The sequence below is a fragment of the Rhopilema esculentum genome, chromosome 20 (assembly GCF_057945365.1).
Source record: "Rhopilema esculentum isolate cy_ngs chromosome 20, ASM5794536v1, whole genome shotgun sequence".
NCBI lineage: Eukaryota > Metazoa > Cnidaria > Scyphozoa > Rhizostomeae > Rhizostomatidae > Rhopilema > Rhopilema esculentum.
The window spans coordinates 3050739-3063908 of NC_142834.1; the positions used below are offsets into that span (position 1 = coordinate 3050739).

Sequence of the window (13170 nt, forward strand, 5' to 3'; positions counted from 1 at the left end):
TCAGATTCTTTTACAAGATGGCAGTTGCAGCCTTCTCATCTTCAAAGAGCAATGGAGGAGTCATTTTGAAATTTTTAGCGATAGTTCCACATAAAGCAATTTTTATAATTAGCAACTAATTAGCAAAAACAGTGGCTCGGCAAAGCCAAGATTTAATTGGAACTATCCGTTACAATTGCTTTAATGTGAATAAATCTAGGAATATTTGATATTCGTCCCCTTCAATGATTATGAGAATCTCCTGAATAAATAACAAGTAACACCGTGTACTTAAACCATCTATAATCTTACCAAGAACGGTTATTTCTGACGAGCTCATAGCCACTCCAGCTGGATTAATAGCATAGCACGTATATGTGCCCCTGTCTGATTCTTGAGCATTATCAATTGAAAGTACGGATCCTTTGGCGACACCACCCATCATTTTACTTGTGGGCAGATCAACCGACTTGCCATTCTTGTTCCAAACGACTTTTGGCGATGGCCAACCTGATACAGGACAAACCAGTTTTATATTCCTATCCCCAGATGTTTTGATGTCATTGCCAATCACAGCACTAACGGGCACAGCCTTCTTTCCAACTCTGACATCATTTCCGGTCGAGATTATTTTTGGTTGTGAAGAGCCTGTTAAACAAACCAATAGTAAATAAGCACAGGCCATTGAAATGAATGGTCATAAAGTACACCGTTTCGTTTTTACAGTCAGTTAAAATAAAAGAAACTTTGCAGCAAAATCTCATTGCCAACATCCTAGTCTGAAACCGAATGCTAACATAAATCGATGGGTGTGGCAATCACAGAGAGGTTGCAGGTTTTAACATATGACGTAACACTTCCATGAAATTCACACGATAAAAAACTTTACCTTGTAGTTCAATGCGAGAGGACATAGTCACTGCACCAAGAACATTTTCAGCCACACACGAGATGCTACCAGCCACTTTTCTAGTAACTCGAACAATCATCAACCCCCCACCAGATTTGTCGACCATCATATTGACCCCTTTAAGCTCTTCTATGGGTAGTCCCTCAAATTTCCAAGAAATGTCTGGCTTAGGAAGTCCTTTGGCAGGACAGTATACAGTTAAAGGTTTTCCCTCGAATACTTCCGCCTTTTGTCCAATGGTCACTGACTGGCTGTCCTCTTCTCCAGTCACTAAGATAGTTCCACGTCTGCCCTCTATTTTGGGACGGAAAGCGCCTACAATAATGAAATAACGAAAATCAGTTTGTCTGATGCAATCCAGAGTAAAAATCTTGATTACTTTTATGTGTGTGGTGTCGTTTCATCTGGGTTGATAATTGGCATTATGATAAAGTATCTTGCATTATCAGCTGATCATAGACAAAGATTGTCAATTCAAAACGAAAAGAAACAAATTTTATCATTTGCAAAATACAAGAAAGTCCATACGCAAGAAATCAATAGAATCTGGATCTCGTTTACACAATAACTAGCACAGTGTTTCGAGGCTTCTGGGCTGATAGCCTGCTCGAAAAGATTCAACGAAAAATCCAAACGATGTTGAAGATTTGTGATAAATGACCTCAGTAAGCTTTAAATTGATATATCTAAATATGTAACTGATTAAGTCTGGTTATAAGCAGTTCGTGTACTGCCTTTATGTTACGTAGAAATGGCTATGCCTTGGGAAAAAGACGATGGATATAAAAGGAAGGTTTTAAGAAATCTTGGAGAATAAAGAAGCAATATTTTAAAGGGTTTATCAACCATTTAGAAATCCTGTAAGTCTAAAAGGTTTCTTAACCACAAAGGCTTTACAAAGTTGACGTTGCCCTGCTTATGTAAGATTTTGGCTTTACAATTATCGAGGTAAGTTACCTGCAGGAAGAACAGTGATTTTTGAGCCAACCGACTCTTGCCCGGCCACGTTGGTTGCAACACAAGAATAGGTGTCTGATGCATCGCCCTTCATTTCTCGAATCACAAGAATGGAACCATCCTTCTTTGTGAACATGTTAATACTTGGAAACATAATTGGCACTCCTGAAAAATGATTGATAAAGCGTCTGACGAAAATAAAAGGCACTCTAGAACGTTGAGAAAAGTGGGGGGAGGGGGGGGGGGGGGTTAAACAGAGTAAAAAAACCTTCTCTGGTAATTCATTGGTTCATTTTTTGCAGTTTTGGCAAAAAGTGGGCGGTTAAAGTCACCAGCCCCCCCTGCTCTGCCGTGCCTAAATAAGGTGGGATGGGGAATGTTAAAAAATAGGCCATACGTAAGGGTAGGTACAGAGGGTCTGGAGTAGATGTACTAGGGAGGGGGGTCTAAGTAGATGCACCCAAAAAGTAATAAGGATCATTTGTCGAGTGATAGTAGACTAAAAAGATGTGATTGTCTGTTAAAAAGCATCGACCTCATTTATCAATTCGAAAGAGTCCTCCAGCTTAGGTCATCGTATTTTACTGACAAATATTTCAAATAAAGCGGTCTTTGTAATTTATTAAACATTGTATGATGTGATTCATGCTATCTCACTGACTGGAATAACAGCAATTACTGACCAGGATTTGATATCTTTGTACAAGAATGGGAAAAAACAACTTCTTAAGCTTGAAACATAACGGATAAAAATCGTGGTTCCATTGAGGTCGGACGGTTTTGAGTTACCATGGGTACAAAGACGCTATCTGTGTTATCTTTGTTAGGCCAAATATGTTCGTACGAAAGTCAAAGAAAACCAAACTGAAAATGCCTGACAACGGAATCAAGGTTGGTGGCAGTGTGAAATTAAAGATTTTCAAGGAAGGGAAAGCTTACAAATTTACAATTACTTTTCACAAAACATCGTTTTCCAAAAGGTTAGACATTTTTAGAACAGTCGCAATAAGTTCTAACAATGTTTTTAGTTTCCATAAAAAACCTAATCAAAAACCTTATCAAAAATCTTATCAGAAATTCAGGAGTGTCTTTACCACGATAGAAAAGGAATCATGAAAACACTGAACCAAGTTGTCATTGCTTGATGATTCATCACTAACTAAAACCTCAGAAAAAATTATAGAGTTCTGCTATCTCTCCTTCTAAATTCAATTTGGTTAGTATTTGGATAGGCTGAAGATTTGGAATAAAGCTGCCAGGCTTCCAAAATGACCTTGAAGGCTTCAAATACTGTTTGATCATCAGGGACGGATTTGAGCGGCAAATATTGGGGATGGGGGTGTTAGATAATTTTTGGATTGGGTGCCACGCCCTCTAGGTGACAGGAAATAATAAAATTCAGTTTTTAACTTTAAGATGAAGAAGTTAGATAACTTCTCCGCATCAATTTGGTACTACTGACTACAAAAAATACTTTTTACCAAATAAAAGCAGAATTTACCAAAGGACAAAAAAATATTGGGGGGGGGGTGTCTCACAATATTTCACCCCACACCCCCGGTAAATCCGTTCCTGTGCGAGGCAAGGCAATATTGTGCTAAATAAATCCCTATTACACAAAGAAACCTGCGTTTACATCTCATGTAATCACACATTAACCTTTGATCATGCAAACAAAAAAAAGCCGCTATATTCCCAAATTTTCCCTGCAAAGTCAATTCATATTAACCAACTGGAAATTCACCATACCTCTGCGATGCCATATTATCTTCGGCTGTGGTGAACCTGTGGCAGGACAAACCACCTCGATTTGGGCTCCATTTTCTGCCACCAAGGTGTCACCAATTGTGATATTCACAAACGGATATGCATCAGCTCGCCCATACACCTTCTTGCTACTTTTCTGGATCTTCGGGGCGACTTTAGCTGAGGAAGAATTGGGTAAATTTTGCATTAGAACATCAGAAGTCTTAAGCAGAACGCACTTAAAGAAATGTCAAATCAAACTTAAAATAAACGAGATATCTTTGATAATGACTAACACTAAAAGAATAGTATGCATATAAAACTGCATAATAAAACTACCATTTACTGAACTTAAGACTTAAGATAATTTTCAGGTAATTTAAAGCGCAATATAGGATGCTGTATAAGTCAAATTCCTATGGCTTTTTCAGATGTATTTCACAAAACTATATAGGGTGCAACACAACAGAAAAATACCACAAAACAACACAATAGTATAAAACAATGCAATACAACACAGCACAATGCAACGCATCGCAACAAAACACAACAGCACAAGAGAACATATGAAAACACAAGAGAACACAACAAAAGAGAACAAAATAGAAAACAACACAACACAACACAACACAACACAACACAACACAACACAACACAACACAACACAACACAACACAACACAATACAATACAACAAGCAACCAATGCCTACATACCAATAACTTTGATAGTTGAGCTTTCCGAATCAGAGCCGAGGTATGCCTCTCCAGTGCACACATAGGTTCCAGAGTGCCCAGTTTGTGCACTTTGAATTCGCAAATCCGAGCCATAATAACCGTATCTTCGTATTCCTCGTGTTGTTCCTACATTCATAGCTCTCCAACGCACCCGAAGACGGAAAGGATATGCTTGTACAGGACACAAGATGTTTACTTTCGTTGATTCAAACAATGTAGCATTTGTACCGATTGTTATGTTGACGACTCTATCATTGGGACCGAACTCAACTACCTTCCTTTCGCTGAAAATGGTTGGTTCACCAGCCTCTGGAATATGATAGACAAAAATGAATGTAGGTGTGGTAATTACAAATAAAAATCAAGAGGACTAGACAAGTTTCTGTTATGTCGAGTATTGAATCGATATTTTATCAAAATACAAATGCTTAAAGACTGAGCTTACATAAAGTATAACTACATTTTTATCGTACTGTATTCGTGAAATATGATCATATCTACGTCGGGAAACAGTTTCAGAAGGTCGTTATAAAAGGTGGATTCTATATGGAGTCATTATTCGCTTCAGTGCTAGCTTCAGGCAATTTAGACAGATCGTATGTAAGCAACTAAAGATAGGCCATCTTGTTACTACTCATTTTATTATCAAAATTGTGTAAAACAGTAGTAGAGTTAAACACCAGTTTAACTAGTATAGTTATATCTGTATCGTATTGTATATGCAAAATATATTCATTACTATACCAGGGAACAGTTTAAGGTGGTCACTATAAAGGGGTGGTACTTAAAAGGATAAATAAGTGTGCTTTGCGTTGTAGTTGCAGGTATGTTTGATAGGTTTTATTTAGGTAATTAAAGGTAGGCCGTCTTTATATTACTGTTTTTATACCGATGTTTTCAGCAGCGCTATATTTATATTTGAAGCTCCCAATGATGACTGGTTTTGTGAAGAAATCTGAAACATTTAATGTTCTTAAACATAGCCAGCCAAGTATATACAAAACTACAAGCAATTTTGCTTTCTACAATGCCTGCCAAAAGTAATTCTATTCTTTATTTCTTTTTCCCGAATACTTCTACTTCCACCCCCCCCCCCCCCTTCTTCTCCAGAACACGAAAACACATTCTCAATAACCTCTTCCCTTCTTTTATAGTAAACCAAATATGGGGGAGGGGGGGGGGATGGCTGGATTTGTCTTTGAAAACTGACGTTCATATTTCAAGGCTTGTAGCACGATTGTAGATAAGAACCTATAGAGCTCATCCTACCAAGCAAAACAGCAAAGTAACTTCACATTAACTTTGTTTAATAAATAATAATGATAACAGATAAATAAAAAAAACATGGAGAACAACACTCACTTATCAGTCTAACGTCTGTGGTTGCCTTGATAACGCCAAATCTGTTTTCAATGCGACATGAGTACTGCCCGGCATAAAATCTCTTCAAATTTGGTATCTCAAGCACTGTGACGTAATCTTTGTATGAGTAAATGTATGGCAGGTATCTGTCATTGTCAATTCTCTTTTCGCCATAAAACCACGTCGCCCTTGGCTCAGGTACACCAGCAAAAACGCATTTGATTAATACCCTTGTTCCCACAGCTGCAGATACTCTGTCGCCAATCATAGCATGTACCTCTATTTCTTTCTTGGGTTGCCAGTGATTGCCTGTTCCAACTTTTATTGCTGGTAAAACTGGGCCACCTATGAAATAACCAACAGAGCTTTCATAAACCAGAGTGGGCATACGCGAGTAAAACCTGTAACACCTTATTTTTTGAATACATTGCTGCATTGCTAACTCATGGAATAACAGCAGATAACAACGAACGCCTCGTGATATTGCTGCAAAAAGAATTATTTAAAAAAAGAATTTTTATTACTAAGCAAAAGTTCAGAAATCCGAATCCTATACAATTTATTTAAGTCACTTATGATTCATCATTAACAAGTGAAACAGCAACAAGTAAAACAAGAAACACACGAAAGGATTTGCATCACACGGTCCCGTTTTTGTATGACACACAATGTACTTCAAGGAAGCACAATCTCTGGTTATGGTGACAATGCCATTGGCTGTCTTAAGGTTATGGTGACAACGCGAGTTGTTGCCATTGGCTGTCTTAAGGTCACATAAAAAGTCAACAAAGGTCATGAAAAGGTCAAAAATACAATACCTGTTCCTCTTGATAATCGCCTTCGTCCTCTTACTTTTGGAGTGGCAATGACGTAAGGACTTCCCATAAAGTCTAAAAAACAAACAACGCTGGGTTATTAATCTTCTTTCAAATTGCAATCACGACATCAAGTGTAACAGTAAACTATGCAGATACATCACCAAGGCAAATCTATAGTTGTTAAATTCCCAGTCTAAAGTTAAACACACTGCTGTCAGAACTGATATCATCAAATTTTACGTCAGCACATTTGTCTTTTGAACAGATTCAAAAATAACCTTCCTAGATCAATCTGTATTTTTATTTGTTACTAAAACTTCTGAAGGTAGTTTTAAAGACTCATTGCTAACAATGGGCCTTTGCGAGCGTTGCAACGATCCAAACAATGGCAGTAAACTTTTACGGATCAACCAAAGTTGATTTCAGACTGTCTAAAAAATGCTTTATGGGATGCTTGCGTAGCGCAATGGCTCATTGTTAGCAATGAGTCTTTAAGGACACTGCTAAGCTTCGCTTATCGAGCATTGTCCTGGTCCTTCCTCTCGAGGTGACTGGACCATTGGCTATTAGGTCTAGACGTTCAATGCATACAGTTTTTCAAAAATTCATTGTGGGACGAAATTTGAAATAAGCGCATCTCCGTTACACACTAATTCTTTTAATGTGAAACAAATTTCAAATGTACCACACGACATGGTAGTCTTGTAATTATAGAATTATATTAAAACAGGAAATAAATGGTTTCATCTTGCAAGCTAGTCCCTCCTCATTGATATCTTAGATCTTTTCTATTACATTATATTTAAATCCAAAACGATAACGAAAGATATCGTCTTAATCCACTTTTCAGCATATCGCCACGCCCATGAATTCAACCAACACGACTAAACGGAAGGAAAGCTAAGGTTGCGGGAGATTCTGCATCGCGAGTTGCATTTCGAAGATAATTCAATGGAGCAATTTCCGTTGACTTGCACAATAGATGTACTAACATAGTCCCAGTACAGATTTCTATAATAAAAGGTGCCAGCAGGGGATCAGTGAAAAAGTTGCATTTACAAGATGGAACTAACATCCTTTTTTATACAACAGGGAGGCCAGGGCTCGTCCCTCTGTACATGAAAAGCTAAGTGACCCCCTGGTTTGTTACCAGTTTCGTCATATTTCCAATGTACTGCGCCGTTCTCTACATCTTACAAGGTTGTATCCAGGGGGTGTATTGCAATGGGGCTGAGCCACTTCGGTAATGCTATAAAGTGACCAGTTTCTTTCTTGTTTTAGGGAAACATTTATTAGAGCCCCTTTTGTGCCTTGGGTGCATCGACGGATTCCAAAAGAACAATTTGCTCAACTAAGTCCTATTTCTTTTGATAAATACCAACATATTACCCTTATTTATATTTAAAAGGTCCTGTAACACTGGTTTACATAACAAAATATTTTAACATGTGCCGCGGATTTTCTAAGCGTGTGCCACTATACTTAAGACATCTTTATGCACTACAGTGCCTTTCAAACGAATTCATTCAAATCCGCTGTAACAAGATTGCCGCAAAACAAAAGAATTGGCAACATTAAACCGCTTATAATACAGCCGGAGTTACTTTTAAAAGCGAACATTGCTATGATATGATGAGTTCAAGGTTACATCATTTCGTCTTATCGTTGATTCACAGACGAACGCTAATCTAATGAAAAAAGAGCCTAAGAATGGATCTCTTTCTTTGTATCTAATTATGATTTATATGAAGCGACTTTTACCAGTGCATTCATTCATTGCGTAATCCGTTGTTTGCCACTTTAGCTTGAATGTAAACTTAGCTAATATGTAGTGAAAGCTATATTTCACAGCACTGATTCGATATAATCATCTACTTATTAAGTATTAAAATTCCTTTTTCGTTATTTACAGTCTATGAGCCTCTTGTCTTGATGGTGAATCTCGTGACACGCCTCATAAATGGATATATAAATAGGTTGTAATAAATAAAAAGTAAGTGAGATAATGCTTACAAATACGCCATTCAGGGCAACAACTTCAATTAGATTATTACCAGATTTAAAGGGTGGTTCCGTATGGAGTTTTGTGGGGGCGCCATCCCAATAGCAAGTAACATACATTTAGAAAGAGAATAAAGTGTCGGAGAGTAAACCATTCAAGACATGAAGGCCCTGATCAAAATGAACAGGATCAAGAAGAACCATGGACCGGATCAAGAAGAAACACTAACGGCCCTGATCAAAATGGACCCGGATCAAGAAGGACCTTGGACCGGATTAAGAAGAACCACCAACGGCCCTGATCAAAATGGACCCGGATCAAGAAGAACCATGGACCGGATCAAGAAGAACCACTAACGGCCCTGATCAAAATGGACCCGGATCAAGAAGAACCATGGACTGTTTTAATTTCATAGGCAATTTACATTGTTCATACTCTGTTATTTCAATAATATTGCATTTCGTGAATCAAATAAAATTTAATGTCATTCATAGTTGAATTTTGAGGCAATTAGGCCAAGTTTAGAAATTTCTTGTAAGATTCATCAAAGTTATGAAATAGCACAAACCTTTATGAATAGAACTAGTTAACAAATATTGCATCTATTTTAATAAAATAAATTTTCTGGAGCCAAATGGGAGACATAGTGCAAAATCAGATGACTCTAAGCCCTCTGTTAACTCGATCGTTCTATTCTGAGGTAGCTCTGTCAATTGAGGTTTACTTAAAGATCACCTTAAGAAAAACCACATAACTTCACTTCTAGTTTAGATGTAGCAAAATTAATTGTTGCATACAATCAGAAAGAAGTTTGAAATATTTCTCTACTTAAAAAATTGTCAATTTAGTTCGATCACAGCGTGGCTTATAGTTAAATAGCCACTGTTGTCTGAGTAGGGGGCTAACGTGAAGTTTGAATTACTTGTTATAAATTTGAAATTTCTTAATGAGCAGGAATGTGTTGACTTTGAAAGAAAGCTTGCAGACAATGAAAAACCTCAATTACTGGCCTTTTCTGACTTTGAATTTATTGGCTACCAACGCATTTCGTCGATACTACCGTTGCGCTTCGGGTTGCAACTCACATTGGGCACCAATGCGAAGTTCATCTTTTTGCAGCAAGTTTGCATAAGGAATAGGTACCCGCAGTCCACCGCCTTTATACGCAAGGAAATTTGTCGACACCTCTTCAGGCAATGATAAAATACGCCCTTGGCTGCACAGGAATCGCTATGGGTGATTTTTCGAGCCGTATTCATCTCGAAACGCCCTGAAGCTACAGTTGTTAACAAATCATGTTTTTTAAAGGCCTGTCAACAATTCTTTCAATAGAATGGCTTAAGACAGAACTTCCTGGCCACCTTCAGGCAGCAACTTGGAAAGGGGCTTACACTGACGCATGCAGATTTTTGATCAATTATAATTCTTCCATAAAAACACGCACACTATCTTAAAACAATCACCGATATGGCGAACACAAAGAATCAGGATAGGCATCATGTTTTGCTGGATGTCATATTCTTAGGAAAGCGTTGCCTGTCCCTTGGCGACCTGTGATTCGTTGATAGCGTCAAAAAACTCTTCGACGTGTATGACATCAGATTTCTCGTATTACCCTGCCCGGATTCTTCAGTTTTGTCCACAGATATTTATACACCTCACAGATATCGCCCTAGCTTTGAAGATAAACTTGCCTCTGTTTGTTTCTGCCTAAGAATATTTTAAAGGTTGATTGTAGCGTGTTTGATTTGCAAAAATGGTTTAACACAGTCCCTAGATCCGGCCGTCATAATTGAAATACAGAAAGAAGCTGCGGCAGGTCGGTTGAAGTCACCAGAAACGCCTTTTACTGGCAAGTCTGGAAGGGGCCGTTTCAGGTTTTAACCACACCTAGACATATCAGGGTATTCACAAGTCTTTTTCACATTGTAACGACACGTTGATGACACGAACGAGCGGCTAGGTTGTTCGTAAACGTGCACGCACGTGGAAACTTTTCAGTGTCAACTGTCAACAGTTTTTATTTGGAAAATTCAAAGAACTCAGACAAACATTTGAAGCTCAATGGCTGCCTGTGTGGTTTTATCAGGAATGATAAATGTCTAGGTCATCTTAGAAAAGCTTAGACATGTGGTGATGATGATGATGATGATCAAAATCAATCATCCCCCTCTCCCCTACAGAACGATGTTGGTTTACTATCAAATGGGTTAGGATTTTAGGAAGCACTTTCTTTTGCGCTTCTTTTAAGATACTTCTCTAAATCATCAACATTGTTTCAGGGGGAAGGGGGCGGAAGGAGCATTTTTTTTTCATGAAAGGAATGAAAGATATCAAATGCAGCGTAAATTGCTGGGTGTTCCAAGTACTTTTGGTAGGCATTGTATTTTGGTAATTTGGCGACTTAAAGGCACAATGTCCGGATGAATTCCCATTGGTTGGTTTATACAATGGGCTATCATTACATGCACCAATCGGCTTTCAGAGAAGAAACAGGGCTGAAAACATCGTGGGACTCAAGTTGACGGTTCAAAGAATGATCATGGCAACTTGATTTGGGAGGAAACCACGATTGGGGCGAAGCCAGGCAAACTCATATCTTCTGGCTAAATGCTGTTTTATCTTCGGGCTAAAGTAGAATGATTTTTCAATCGTGTGATGAATAAATTGAGCCCCAAAAGGTCTAGCTGTGATTTTGTTGACTGTCGTTGCGACATCTAATGTCATGTAATGATGAAAAGTCCCTAAAAACCCCTCCAGGCAAAATTTCTTTCAGATTTTAAGAGCTGAGAAGCTTAGATTCTTTGATTAAAGGTTGGTCTAAATCCATTGCCTTTGGGTAGGCTTTGGCAGGCCCTTGGATTCTACATTTTGGATTGTTGGACCTTTTCAAGCCTGTTAAAAATATCAACTATAGACCATGTTTGTTGCGAAGCGACACATTACCTAAGGAAAAGATATCGTAGTAGCTTCCAACAATATTGGTAATAAGGAACTGATGTATTAATCACTATCGCTCCGGGCCAGTATTAAAATTAATAAGAATAGTATTGGAGTACTGCAGGTATACTTTTGCACATAGAAAGCCCCCGCCCATACAGCTAACAAAAAATAATGCGTATTATTGATTTCAGATCACTGCGCATGCTCTTTGACTCTATGGACGGGTGATCATTCAGGCACTGTTGAATACTTGTAGATTGTCTCCTTGAAATTTAGTATTCCTTGACTTGGCCACATCGAAATTAAGCCGCTAGCCGTGTTTAGAAATATTGTTACTGTTACAATGATAATAATTCATAGAGTATAATAATCCTTTTGGTGTCAACAGGATTTGTATGAGGATGTCTAGTTAAATCGATGATAAATATGGTACACGCACAGCAGCATACAGCATCTTAAGATCTGACAATAAAGCAAGATGGCGGAGAAAACAAGATGGCGGAGAAAGCAAGATAGCGGAGAAAGCAAGATGGCAGAGAAAGCAAGATAGCAGTGAAAGCAAGATAGCAGAGAAAGCAAGATAGCGGAGAAAGCAAGATAGCAGAGAAAGCAAATGCGTGATGACTGTTGCATGATCGTTAAAACCAAATAACATTAGCACTACAACCAAACTGACTTTATTTAAATCACTGAACAGGTTTTCAAAGCTTTGGTTTACTAGTAAAGAAAGAAGAACACTTTAAGATACCATGCGTGATGAGATGCTTAAAGCACGAGGAAAGGACCCTCTTATCAGCAACTATAGACGAAAACAAAAAGGACCTTCCTTGCCCTCAACTTTACATGAAATCTTTAGCTGTAAAGATAACCGAAAATAAGCTAGATTAGCATACTTCATAACTAGCTTTTGAAGAATCAATGATACTTTTGTAACATTAAGAGTTTTGCAACATCGAAATACGACAGACCGATTGATAAGTGTTCCAAAAACAGGGGAAAAGAATGGATTTAAAGGAAAAGATAATCTCGGGGAGAATGAGAAAATTTGAATGGTGTCTCAATAATTGCTTTATGTGTCATAAATCACAATGCTCAGTTTCTTGGAAACCTTTCGAAACCCAAAAAAATCCTGCTGAAGGGGCGAAACAGCAAAGTCATATGTAAACAAACCAGAAAATCGTTCTCAGATATTTTGCATCGTTAGGAACCAGAACTCAAAAACGGACATTTTGAAGTTATTTCAAAGCATCTTTGTTCGCTGGAGTTGCTTTTTCAACTTAATGGAGTTAACCTTATAATTTCAAATTACCGGTGAAAATCGTTTACTTAAAAGATAAAATTTTCAAACAATAAAAACAAGCGACATTAAGACAATTGAAGAACTTTCTCATGAAGTTTTTATCTCAGAGGGAGAGACATTTTATCTTGTTAACGACTGGCCAAATCTCCAAGTCAATTTTCTTTACCAGAAACTGTTTCCCTACAAAAGAGTGAAAATTGCCCTTTTGAGTCGGTATTTGTTTGCCATGGTGTTTAGATAGGAGAAACCAGGTGCGGAAATTCCACAACAGCCTGAATCAGGACCACTGAAAAGATATGTCGAGTCACTTTGAAAATAGCATATTGTTATGTTTTATGAATACCCATAACATCTGCAGAGAATCATGAATGACGTAAAATGATAAATCATCAATCCAAACTCAAAATTCCAGATAAA

The 13170-nt window shown here is 37.9% G+C and overlaps 1 protein-coding gene across 3 annotated transcripts in view; it reads right to left on the reverse strand.

Moving 5' to 3' along the window:
• LOC135687432 (hemicentin-1) overlaps window positions 1–13170 on the reverse strand; it is a 93447-nt gene that overhangs the window by 17482 nt on the left and 62795 nt on the right. For all 3 annotated transcript variants that reach the window (XM_065203988.2, XM_065203987.2, XM_089114586.1), the window contains 7 exons: window positions 6509–6580; window positions 5691–6035; window positions 4308–4637; window positions 3596–3772; window positions 1847–2011; window positions 869–1204; window positions 292–627 (listed from right to left, as the gene is read on the reverse strand). In XM_065203988.2, the coding sequence (XP_065060060.2) occupies window positions 292–627; window positions 869–1204; window positions 1847–2011; window positions 3596–3772; window positions 4308–4637; window positions 5691–6035; window positions 6509–6580 (1761 nt within the window). The remainder of the gene's footprint in view (window positions 1–291; window positions 628–868; window positions 1205–1846; window positions 2012–3595; window positions 3773–4307; window positions 4638–5690; window positions 6036–6508; window positions 6581–13170) is intronic.